Raw genomic sequence first — 13427 nt, forward strand, 5'->3', positions numbered from 1 at the left:
TGTTTTGTTTCCCTTACCCCTTAAATGCTCAAAATGTACCCAAGTTTAATTTTGCACGAGACCAAACGAAGGTCTTCCTATAATGAATAGTCATATCTTGATTTACTGTTTCTTTTTGTTTCAAGTATCTCCTACCCCCTCACAAAAGTCAATGTTAACTAGAGTTATTTTTAATATCAAGTAAGTCGTTCGCACATTTAATGAAGGATACAGAGTGTAGTAGAATGTTTATCTTTAGGATCACTGTTGGGGCATTCCAGAAGGATGCAGAGATCAATTTATTTTAATTCCTCTCTTTTTTTACCACTACTTTTATTGAGGTTTGCAGCAGTTTGGTTACTGTATCTATATGAATCAAACTGTTAAACATATTAAAATGGACTAGTAAATAATATGCCATTAAGCTAATAAACATTAAAGAAACAGTAAAATAATACACCAACGTGAACTCATATTGTCATGTGGAGCACACACCTACTAAACTAAAAAAAACAGTTTTGTCCTAGAGTATACTGCCAATTTTCTGAGTCTGTGTAATACATTTTTTCACTTCTGCTACAATAGACCACCAAAAAGATACACTTAATTCATGACTCAAGGTAACTGCAAAATTTCATAATTAACCAGTCAATTAGTTAATTATTCAGAGATTGCCGTTCAGGGTTCTGCTAGATATTAGAACTATAAAGATGAATGAAATACACTGCTTAAGTCCTTAAGAAGCTTATACTCAGGAATTTATAGCTGGCTAATGTTTCATATGAAAATTGCGATACTAGGAGTTTCAACAAAATGGGAGAACACAGAAGAAATTCATGATGTCTCAGGGGGAGTGTCTGAATAAACCTTTAAAAATCCAAGTTCTGTCTTGAATCCAACTGTTCCTGTTCATATAAATTAGGGCCTCTTGAATCCTTCAGTTTATTTCTCTGCATCTGTATGAGATATATGCAGTTACCTCAAGCTCTGACTTGTCCTCTTACTGTGTTCATTTACCGAATATTTAATTGGAAATATAAGTAAAATTATAGGACTTTATATATGCTGATATACTTCACTCTTTCTGTGTTTGTCTACATAATGTAGTAGTCTATTTTAGTTTATATTCTGAATTAACACATGAGATTTTAAAATTCTTTGGAGTTTCTTTAGTTGCACTGGAGGCAAGATATTTCTCTATAAGCATCATTTACTCATTTTAACTTGATAATGTAGAATTTGATTGTGCAAAGAGAGACAGATGATTTCTGCTATGGGGTAGAGAAGATGAATAGCGGTCTGACCTGTGTCTTCCAGGCCCAGATAGTAAGTATTCACAGATTCTGATAGGATTTTTATTTAAGTACTTTACTGGTGCTTGTTTCCAGTCTGAATTTAGCTTTGGAAGCTGATATGTTTTCAGTGTAGTATAGCCATCATTTTACATGTGAAAACATGTTATATTCAGGATGAATATGTTGACCAAGTGTGAACTTTCTAAAGAATGTTTGCTTTTGCTGTTTGTTGGATACCTTTTCAATTCCTTCCACATAATCGTGGAGAAAGCATCTGTGTTGGTGGTCTTTGCAAAACCTGGACAGGCCTGTGTTCGAGGCTCAAGCATCACTGCTGTTAGTATACCTGGCATTTTGTACTTAAACTTGTTTGTCTGAAAAGGGTTGGAAACCAAAGGTTAAAGATGCATAAAGTGTTTATTTTTTCTCCTGTTTGTGTTGCACATAGTGATAGACAGCAGTAAATTAAATTGTGTGCTAGAGGAACTTTAGGTGATGCATATTCACATGTGAAGAAACCTTCTCACTTCATTTTCAAGGGCAGAAAGCTGCTTTGATGATTAAGTGATGTCAATTCCAGCATGTGTCTTTGTCTTGCTGTTTAACCTCTTTCTACTTCTAAAGATTTTCCTTTGATCATTTGCCTTGTTCTTAAGATTGCCTTTGACAAGCTCTATCCCTCATATTGAATATCTTTGAGATTTTTGCTTACAGTTTATCTACTTTGTCCCCTGTTATATGTCTTTGCCCCTCTAGTTTACAACATTGCTGACATTTGTCCCACTATTTGTAATTACTGTTTTGTCTGCTTATTTTCCTAATCCTTGGCTATGTGGGGTTTGCTGGTCTCAGCTTTTGTAGGACATTTTCTGTCTGTTGCTGTTCTTGAGGAAATCCTCAACTGTTCCGAATTCTAGCTGGATATGTGTGTGCCTCTGTGTGCAGACACATCTTTATAGCTAGAAGTTATGTTAAAAATACCTTTTCTCATGTAAGGCTCCTTTTTGATAATTGGGGCAAGAATAACAAATGAGGTTACAGCATTTACTTTCCATATCATTAGAACTGAGTACATATCTAACACCTAAAGATGTGTCGAACTTATAAGCCTTGTTTAAACCAAAGGTTAATGAGCAGTATTTCTAAAGTATAAAGGTACATTTGGAGCAAGGAGAATATTTTAGAGCCAATTTTAATTGTATGCTTTCATTTACTGGTTGCATATGGTACATGTGAGAAGAAAATGTTTTCCATGTGCAGCAGCAGTTCTGTCCCTTTGTAGAAACTTCTCGTCAAGTCACCAATTTGCCAGATGCAGTGGTAATTATCTTATTTGACCTATTAGAGCATTTGACACAGTTGATCACTCTCCCTGTTGACACACTTTTCTCCCATTCTTCCAGGACACCACAATCTCTTCATTTATCTTCTACCACGTTGACAGCTTTTTACTTTTCTTTAACTCATTTCCTCAACCTTCAAATCAAAACCTACAATTGAAATGTCCCAACCAGTTCTTGTACCTCCTCTTCTCTCTCTCTTTACTACTCTCTCGGTGATTCCATCTAAGGTCTTGGTTTTTACATACAAATGCTATGGTAATCTCTTTCTCCAACTGGAGTCTCCTATATCCAATTTCCTTTTCTAGTTTTTTCGATGAGGATCAATAATAGACAATATTTCCAACTTAACATCTCCAAAACTTAAGTCCTGATCTTTCTTCCCAAGCCTGTTTCCTCTGTTTATGCTGATTTTTTTTCTAGCTTAATAAATGTCAGCCTTTGAATTGCCCAGGCAATTCAAACTGTGGATTCAATCTTGCCTCCTCTCTTTCTATAGTAGTGATTTCTGTCTTTTTCATTTCATAGCTGCATCCCTAGCACCAAGAAGTGCTTAGTAGACATCATTAACAGGCTTGGAAGGAATGAAATGCATGAGCTAGTAAACAGAGAAGGTCTGGTGCCCAAAGATAGAACCTTCAGATAAGTTAGGATGCTCCCAGGAGGGCAGAAACTCTTGTTTTCTTACCCTCGTCAGTTCCAGAGGAAGGTGGCTTTTGCCTGCTGTTGAAACTGTTAGTATGGCATAATTAGTGCAAATTAATGGAGATCATATATGCTACATTTTGGGAACATCAAACAGAACATGGTGATTAATTCTTTATGATGAATAGCACAATTTCATTATTTTCTTGAGCTTCTGTTAATATTCCAGCATTCACTAATTTCTTAAATGAATGTATGATTCCTAATGTACATTTCAATCTCAGAATTTTAGAAGCAGGATTTATCCTATTCTCCTGTGAAATTTGTTTCTTTCCTTGCATTTTATGTCTCCGTTAATGGTCCCACCTCCTATCTAGTTGAACAACAAAGGTGGGAGGACTTGTAAATTCTTTTCTTTTGCCTCAACCACATGTTCACCCAGCCATCAAATGTTTTTCAAATGTTGTTCAAGACCTCCTCATCGCTCAACGAAGCTACCTGTATGATAACTTCTTAACTTGAATCTATTACCTCTATTATCGCCGCTCCTGCATAAAATCCTTTATAATTTCCCCTATTTCCAGCTGAGTCAGAAAGTTCCGATTCGGCACATGAAGCTGTGCCTCCTCTGTCTGGCTTCATCTTTATTGGGTCCTTCCCCTGTTCTCCCACTTTCCGCCTTACAAACTGCTCAGGAAATCTGAATTCCTTGTAACTCAGCAAAAGAGCCCAGATCTTTGAACATGTAAACTGCTCTGCTTTAAACATCTTGGTCCTCCTTTTCATCTGGCTGTCTCCCTATTAATCCTTAAGAGTCAGTACTGTTCCTCAGCTTTCCTTGTTTTTATTTACTGTCTCCACATTCTCATCATATACTGAGCACATCTCTTACAGTACATAGTATATTTGTGTTACTGAACCTGCTTATCTTCACTAGGGGAGGCAACATGTCCTATTTTACCTTTTTAGTTCCTGAGCCTTTTCTACTGTCTCTAGGAATTGAGTTATATGGGATAGATGCCAGATTGGCTCCCACTTATGCTGGTATGCTATACCAGTGTGAAATCATGTGATAAAAAAGGTCTAAATGTCTCAATATATGTATTAGAAACCTAGAAGGAACTCTTTGGTCTTTATCTTGATTATAGAATTTTTTATCTGTAAGGATGTAAATCAATACATTTTACTGTATGTAGACATATGTTTACATGATATAAATTAATCAAAGAGTGGTTGTAGGTCATGATAGTGGCAAATTACTGTTACAGTTGGGAAGGGATCCTAAAGAATTAAATTCATTCTTTCGGCTTAAGTCAGTTCCTAGTTTTCTTTTTATGAAAAATTGCCTTTTAAAATGTTTCCTGGGAATAATTTGGATGATTCTTTTCCCTTCTTTCTCCTCAATTTCATGCTAATATTATTCTACACATATCAACTTTCCATTTAGGTGATATTTGCTGCTAATTTTTATGTTGTTTATTTTTGCTTCTTTCTTTGAGTTGTCTATAATTTGCATCTTTTCCTGGAAACCTGGTGGCTAATACTAATTTAATTTCTCTGAACGTAGAGAAATTAAATTAGTATGCTAATTTAAATATTTGTATGCTGTTTGAGATCTTTTAAAATGCTGAAAAAAACATTTGTGGTATTGGGTAATGACTGGCAAGGAAGTGGAAAGAAAGCATTTTAAACTTGACTTTCTGACATGAACTGGTTACAGCTGAGTGAACGTGTACTGGAAAGGTAGACGCTGTTTTAAGTTTTTTCTTTTTTTCTTTTAAATATGTTTTCCTTTTCCCTCTCTTTCAAGTTTTGACAGTAGAGGCATGCTGGCCAGATTTTAGTGTTTAGATATCAAATAGAACAATTATAATATATTTCAACCAGCAGGAACTGAGACCCCTGTTGGTGTCTTAATCCCAAAATGGCATTTTAAATTCATATAAACCTTGCCTTAAGGGATGGAAAAAGGACAATTTAGGGAACAGCATGAGGTTAAACACATTGATCAGTAAGCTGGTCTTTCTTGTTAGATTTTGGTAGAATGTGGACTTAGAAAAATAACATCATCAACAACAGCAGAGAATTCTTTGCTTCTCTAGAAGCAACCTCTTTTGCTTCCATTATATAGATTTTGGATAATGAAAGATATAATTCAGCCAGGGATTAAAAAAAAAGGAGATCCAGGTTGAAATTTGGAGTGTTAAATATGAATGGGAAAATACAGCGATTTTTAATTTTCATCATTTAAGTTATAAACTAAAGCATTTAGTTAGCTATGTTATTTCTTTATGTCTTCTTAATAAGCGTAACACACAGTAAGCTGAATTTTTGTCAAAGTGTAGGAACCATTGCCTGATAAGTTAACTTCTAGTAATTAGCTGTGTAATGTTCATAATATAATTTTTGGTTATAACAACCCCATTAACTAGTTTCAGGCCTTTGCTAACTCTCATTGACTTAAAGTCTTTGGGTTTCTCTTGATGAATGAGAAATTATTTTATCATCCTATTTTAGGATAGGATCTATCTAAGGATATTTATAGTTTTTCAACTAGTGTGTGTTCAATTTATGTCTTATGTGTATGGAATGATATTTTTGGAGAAGAACTTAACTTTTGGATGGAGTGAATTAAAAATTCCCCTGAAACTATATTTCTTGTCTAATTTATAATTGACTAAAATATTTTACATACAAATTATCGTTTTAATAGACTCACCTGTGAAGGAAGATATTTGATAATACTTGGAACACAGCCTTGATGTTTCAGTTCTATTACTCCTTTAATGTCAGAATCCAAGTCTAAGTCTTGCTGTGTAATTTATTGTAGGTAGCATGTATGCAGCTTATCAATGCCCTTGTTACATCTCCTGATGATTTGGACTTCAGGCTTCACATCAGAAATGAATTTATGCGTTGTGGATTGAAAGAGATATTGCCAGTAAGTGCCCTGCAGACTCCTTATTAATATTTAAATTAGAGAAGTACTTGAGTAGGGGGAAATTTAGATAAATTACCTTCAAGAATAATTTATCTGTGGGAAAAAAGGCTTGAGTATAAAATCTATTTTTGAAATAGATGATAAGGTTTGAGTATTATTTAACACTTTAAGTGTTTGAATGCTGTAAATCAAGTTGAATGGTTGGTTTATTGTTTATGTTTTTCATTAATTTTTTGCATCGTTAAAAACAAAACTGTTCCTTATAACTCCTATTTAATATCTCTAGAATTTAAAGCGTATTAAGAATGATGGCCTGGATATCCAACTTAAAGTCTTTGACGAGCATAAGGAAGAGGATTTGATTGAGTTCTTCCATCGCCTCGAAGATGTTAGAGCTGAACTTGAATATCCTTTTGTTCTGAAGTCTAATCAAATATGTAAAATTACTGCTTAAACAGTAATTACTGCTTAAACAGCCCCCACCCCATAAAATATTAAACTTCTGAAGCCATTTCTAGATAAATGATATAAAATCAAACCTTTATTGAATCAGAAGGATGTTTGTATAAACCTTTTTTATTTTATTAGTTTATGTGCGTTTTTGTGAATACATGCATATGCAAATGGATGTTACAATCTACAAATGGATGCTTTTTAGACAAGCCTCTTATGTATACATGTACAATCTGTTCTTTTTGTTTGGCACCTCCCCTCCCCCTAGTCCCTTCATCATTAGGAATAGGTGCCCTTAGCCTGCTGGTTAGTTCCTACCCTGTACCTTGGGTGTATCCTCATACGGGCCTTTGTTAATTCTGTGCATCTGCAGATGTCTGTGCTTGTCCAGAGATCTGCCACCTTTCTGTCTTCCACTGGGGCTGCTCCACGGTAGGTAATGCCTGGCACCAGCCCTCTTGGTCAGGGCTCCCCCAGAACCCAAAGACTTCATTCACAACCAGCTGCCCACTACTCTTTCTGCCAGCAGTATCTTGGCTCAAGAGAGGAATATTGGTTGGAGTTGATTGTGGAGGAGAAGCCAGGAAGTGTCAGGTCAGGTTGTCATTTGCACATAGTTTTCCCTCTATTCTCATTCCTAACTACATGTGTTTTATTATATGCTGAGTATATATGATGTCTATTTTAGGTTAAGATACACAGTAATCTTTCGAAGCCTTACAGAGCAGATTCCGTGTCACATTATTGCAGTTGTTCGGTATAGAGGATAAATAAATCCACATATTCCTTAATCAGTTTACTGAAGCGAATGATCTTCACAACATGGTGTGGAACACAGTTAAGGAAACCAGAGCAGAGGGATATTTCATTTCAATTCTGCAGCATCTTTTGCTGATTCGAAATGATTATTTTATAAGGTAAGAGGAAGCTATATTCTAATATTTTCTTTCATTAATAAAATTCTATTAATTGTGAAATTCACCTGATGTTTGATTTGGGCAAGCAAATATTTTTAAGTTTTGTATTTCTTTCGTAATATTGATTCATAGAATGCACTGTTTCCTCTGGGCATATATTTAGGTAGAAAATGGTATAAAATGATATTACTATTACTTTCTAAGCTCCAGCAGATTCTTGGTTACAACTTTTCAGCTGAATAAAAATGCAAACTAGCAACAAATTACTAGTTTACTGCGGATGAATAATGTTTTCTGGTTAGTCCCTAGGCAGTAGGAATGGCAGATACTAAACATCACTTTTATTAGTGTTTAAGTAGCTATCAAGTTCCTTAATAATACAGTTGTGTTTAATGTTGCTAATGTATCAGAAAGCTAGACAAATGACTTCTCAAGTTTGATTATATCCTAGACATCTTGAGCGTAACAAATTGTTTAAAGAAAATAATTGTTTATCCATGTTTATCTGTAGTTATATATGGATAGTAACACTTAAGCTGCTGGACTGTTATGAAGATTAAAATGGTAACATGAGTGAGACTCCTAGCCAAATATCTGGCATATGGTGTATGCTCAATAAATGTCCTCTATACCCTCTTAAATCTTTTATTACTGTTTTATGAAGGAAGCTGAGATCTTTGAATATAAAACCACTTTGGTCACCTTTAATTTAATTTTGCTGAAATTCATTCTCAAATACTATGGGTAGTATGTCTTTTCTTACTCTAATTTCAAGTAGAAGGAGTTGCTAGACAGTCTCATTCAGGCTGTGTCCTCTAGGTGATGTCAGAGGGTGCAATTTATGTTTTTGATGTACCTAACAAGTGAATAGAATAAAAGTCTAAACGTGGTAAAACTTTAGGTTCTTCGAGATGAGCACAGATCATCCACCCTACCTCTTTCCTTTGTAGAATTTGGAAGTCCCAGTGATATTCTAAAATAGGGTTCAGGAACCTGTTTTGAGACTTCATTTGCTTCTTTCTCATATTTTATTAAAATAAGACACTTTAAATATTTAACCACTCTATAAATGCTAGATAAAAAATACTAATACTTGATTAATAATATTTTTAAGTATCATAGGTACCCCACTAATTGTAATACTATACTCTCCTGAAGATTTACCTAAAAATAAACTTGGAACTTCCATTTATTCTAAAGTAGCCCCATCCTTTTCTTGATACCTGTGTGGTTGGTCCTGTCAACCTCTGATTTTTTGCCGCTTGAATTTCCAAGAATTTAAGACTGCTGTTTGCTTTTGAAGCGTTGAATGTGTCTACAGTGTTACAAAGGGAGTTATTTAATCCCTTCATCTGTGTTCCAGGGAGCATGTGGTTGTGTCTAACTTCAAAACAGATTAAAAAGCACAACTGTAGTGGGGCACACTCAGGCGAGCCTTTCACTTTAGTGGAATCAAGAGTCTAAAGAAATATTACATTGTAGCATTACCAAAGTGACATTAGTGAGGCATAGAAGTTCATCTAGTTTGGTCATTTTTTGAGTAGTACCTTTTAAGTTTGATACTCGTCTATGTTGCCTTCTTTCTTGGCTCTTTAAGCCCGAGGCCCTTGGTCTTTGTTCCAGATATGGTTGCTATGAAGGCAGAATTCTTCCCATGACGGCCGTAGTGAAGATGATCCCATCGATTCTTTCCTATGTTCCAAAATTCTCAGTTATTTATTACTATTATTGTTGTTGTTGATTCTTATAGTGAGTATACATTTATTACAAGATAGAGTCAGAATTGTGGTCACTTACATAATATTTTTATTATATATTCATCCTTTTAATTAACATACAGTAAATTTTACTCTTTTTGCTGTGTGGTCCAAGATTCATAAATCTTGTTCTTTTGGTTTTACCTTCATTTTTCGGTTTTACTATCTCGAATGGACCTAGATTTCGCCTTTCAGAAATATTCAGTTATCTGAACATTTTTGACTGATGAACATTTAAAATTAATATTGACATTAATAAATACAAATTTTGAAGTTTTTTATAAGTTAATTTTCATTGTAGAATGCAAAATATTGTCATTTAAAAGAATTAGTGGATAGGAAAATTAAAATCTTTGCTTACTTTCACATCTGGAACAAAAGGAAATTTTACTGAAATGGAACTTGATTGGAGAATGTACATCAAAGGTCCCCAAGAAAAATCAAATGCAGTAAGATAATTGGAAGGTGGATAGAAGATCAAATTCAATTCTGTAACAAATTACTAATGGCTTATTGTGTGCAGAATAGCATGTTAGTTGAATGTGCATGGGAGATAATTTCTGATATTTGGTAAAAAAAAAAACTGCAGAGAAAGTGAAGGTGATTTCAAAATATTCTCCAACAAAAATGACTTTTATTAATGAAGTAATGACATTTATGTTTATCCCTTAATTAGGTTGTTTACATATTCCTTTGACATATTCACTACCTTACCAATATCACTCATAGAGATTATTTTCTAGATTTACATTTCTGAATTCCAGACGTACGTTGTTCTTTACTAGTATTGCCTTACTGTAAGAGTTTTTGCATGAATTTTCAGCTACATTATAAATGAGCTCATAATTTAGGGTTGTGGAAGTGAGAAAACACTTAATGACTATGTTTTTTAAAAACATTATACACAATAGCTGGTGTTAATTTAAGCCATGTTTTTATTAAAACAACATCAAGATAACATTAAAAAGAGTAAAAAAGGGACAGAGTGTGTCATCTCAGTTTTTAAATGTGATAGCTAGAAACGTGTGTGCAATTTATGTACCTCAAGTGTAAATGTGGTTATTATAGCTAAAATATTAGGGAATGGGAGATTATTTCATTGAAAGAAGTTGAGAAAATTGATGAAAGCATTGATAATACCTTCTTGCTTTAATTGGTATCCAAGAACACTAGGTCTTGAATATTTTTACTCTATGACAATTAATGAACATTGTCTTATTTGCTAATGTTAAGCTGTAGTGAATTTTATTCAGCATAATGGATGGTTTATTAGGTACCAGGTAAATAGGTCCAGGGCAGTAGGTCATAGTATACAGGGAAGGAAGTCTCAAGTAGCTGGAGGCATCATCACATACGTGGTGAGAAGGGGTTGGAGAGGAAAACTGTGCAAAAAGTCATTGAGAAGAAATAGTCCTAGGTGGTGGTTCGGATGGAGGACTGTATTCATTAGAATATTACCCACCCTCTCTATCACTGTCTCTATCACTGTAGTTTGGTTTTGTTTGTAAAATCTTCTGGATATTTCTTTCACGTTTGTTGGCTTGAGTTTTAAGGGATGTATTTTAACTTATTACTAACACAGGTGGATTGAACTTAATTGTACTAACACATGAAGGCTATTTGGGGATTTTAATTAAATTTAAATTTTGGACAAAAATTGTTATACTGAAGTTTTCTAGCTTTCTTCTGAGTAAGGAACATTCATTTGATATTGTTTATAATTCACAGTATCACAAACATTCTAAAAACAGTGAACTGTATGTTTTTAAGAACCTTCCAGATAATTTTTTAGAAAATATATCTTTTGGTTTGTATTAATAAAATGAATTAATGGTAGCTCTTTCAGTATGGTACAGTGATAGGTTGATGATCTCTGCTGAGGACTGCTTTTAAGTACATATCACTTCATTTTAATATTCTATTTCTTACTACCTACTAATTAAGTCAAGATTCTGACTTTTGCAAGAAAATGATCTTTAAAGCACACTGTATTTATAGCTAAAAGATCATAAAAAATGTAGTGTGTTAAAATCATTAGAAGGAAAGTGGCAGTTGTATTTACTCTCACTCTCATGTTAAATCTATATGTCAACTGTTGAACTATACAGTTGTATATTATTGAAGTAGAAATCAAGCTACTGAAATGTTTTGATGTAAAGTTACACTAATAGAGTGTACATTTATTCTTTTCCTTGGTTCTAGGCAACAGTACTTCAAATTAATTGATGAGTGTGTATCCCAGATTGTACTGCATAGAGATGGGATGGATCCAGACTTCACATATCGAAAAAGACTAGACTTAGATTTAAGTCAGTTTGTTGGTGAGTGTTTCTCTGTTATTTAAATGAAAATACCTTATGTCCCTTACCCATGGGTTAGTGCTAGAGTGTTGTTTCTCACAGTGTGGGCTGTAGACTCCAGAGGGTCCTGGATACCTTTTCAGGAGGTCCTAATAGTCAAAATTATTTTCATAACAATACTGAGACAGTTATTTGGCATTTTTACTCTGTTGGTATTTTCAGAGCAATATTGGGAAAACTGCTGGTACTTTGTTGTGAATCAAGGCAGTGGCACCAAGCAGTATTAGTAGCCATGGGATTCTTTATTCTCAGTAAAACAAAAGAAATGAAACAAAAAAAGTGCCATTTTTTATTTAAGAATGTCCTTGATAAAGAACTAAAAAAAGTTAATTTTATTAAATATCTACCTTTGCACACACATCATTTCAATATTCTGTGTGAATATATTCAATATTCAATATATTGTGTGTGTGAATCACTTGTGCTGCAAACCAGAGTCCAATTGGAAATACTTGTGTAATCGTCTGAGCTGCCAGCTGAAATGCCTGCTTTTTTTTTTTAACTTTGAAAAAAGGATCGTCATACAAATTGTGGCTACTCAGATGTGAGTGTTTGGCACACACTTTCCTAAAAATGAAATAAAATGTGTCTGTAACTTCAATGAAAATGATAGAATATGTTACCAATGATAAAATTGGAATATTCAGGTAAATATTTGAGTTTTGGAAAACTTGTACTTGCTACCATCATCTTGGCAGCTTTGCGGTCCTAAATTTTTTTCTGATGAGATCAGTGGTGGTATTACCCTATCTGTTTATTTTGATATTGTATGATGAGATGTGTCACCATTTGGAGGATCTGCATGACTCTGCAAACCACTCTTTCCCAAATGACCAGGGCTTGATGTGACTAAATGATTTAAAAGTAACAGTACAAAATGGTCATTGACATCATACGCGATTCCACATTGTAACTAATGTTTAAGAAGTTACCGTATGTCAAATCTTGGTTTAGCATTAAAAAGGAATATCTATTATTTGCATGAAGTTGTTTTTTCTTCATATAATATTTGAGTTCAGGAAGAAGTGTGGAATGTATAGAATGAGAAAGGAGTAGATAATACTAGTGAGACTGATAAAGTGAATACTTGTTTCTCTCTGCAGGAGAGAAGAAATTAGGAGTTCTTGGGGGTGGGAGGGACATAGAAATGAAGAAAAATATGCTCTAAATATGTAGCAAACTAAAATGTGGAATGATTCTGAATAGTGTCTGAAGAGAAAACTTTTTCTACCTGGACATTAGGAATATTTTTTCTTGAGTAGGTGAGAGGTTTTGACATTGAATTCTTGAGAAGGAAATACTATATAATCTTTGAATACTTCTTGGCTATATAAGTGAAACATGTTACATAGTTATAATAAGTCCATTGTGTTTATTTATTGTAAATGTTTAGAATAAACTTATAGACACAATGCAGAAGACTTAAGTACAGAAGAGAGTGTCCCTGTATTTACACGCTTAGGTGAGAGAGGACAGTAGGGGAGACAGATATTGGAAAGTATAGGGCACAGATAACTCCATATATTAAAAGAGGGATTCAAAAGATGCTGTCTGTGCAACAGGAATCAGAAGATTAAGTATTAATTTAGTGTTACAGAGCCAGCAAAATGAAAGTAAAATTATCAAAAATTGGGATTAGTTGGGAAACAGTGTTTTCTTATTTCATAGTAGGAAATTATCTACAATGTCCTAAATAGTTAAATCAGAAAATAATGGTGTACACACTTTATTTTGAGTTAG

At 34.0% G+C, this 13427-nt stretch overlaps 1 protein-coding gene across 4 annotated transcripts in view; it reads left to right on the forward strand.

The window, feature by feature from the left end:
• DIAPH3 (diaphanous related formin 3) overlaps positions 1–13427 on the forward strand; it is a gene marked incomplete at both ends in the record, with an annotated part of 549577 nt that overhangs the window by 176500 nt on the left and 359650 nt on the right. For all 4 annotated transcript variants that reach the window (XM_082675745.1, XM_082675746.1, XM_082675747.1 and 1 more), the window contains 4 exons: positions 6090–6200; positions 6487–6600; positions 7449–7570; positions 11530–11648. In XM_082675745.1, coding sequence (XP_082531871.1) covers positions 6090–6200; positions 6487–6600; positions 7449–7570; positions 11530–11648 — 466 coding nt within the window. The remainder of the gene's footprint in view (positions 1–6089; positions 6201–6486; positions 6601–7448; positions 7571–11529; positions 11649–13427) is intronic.

The sequence above is a fragment of the Grampus griseus genome (genome assembly GCF_964374135.1).
Source record: "Grampus griseus genome assembly, chromosome: 18".
Taxonomy (NCBI): domain Eukaryota; kingdom Metazoa; phylum Chordata; class Mammalia; order Artiodactyla; family Delphinidae; genus Grampus; species Grampus griseus.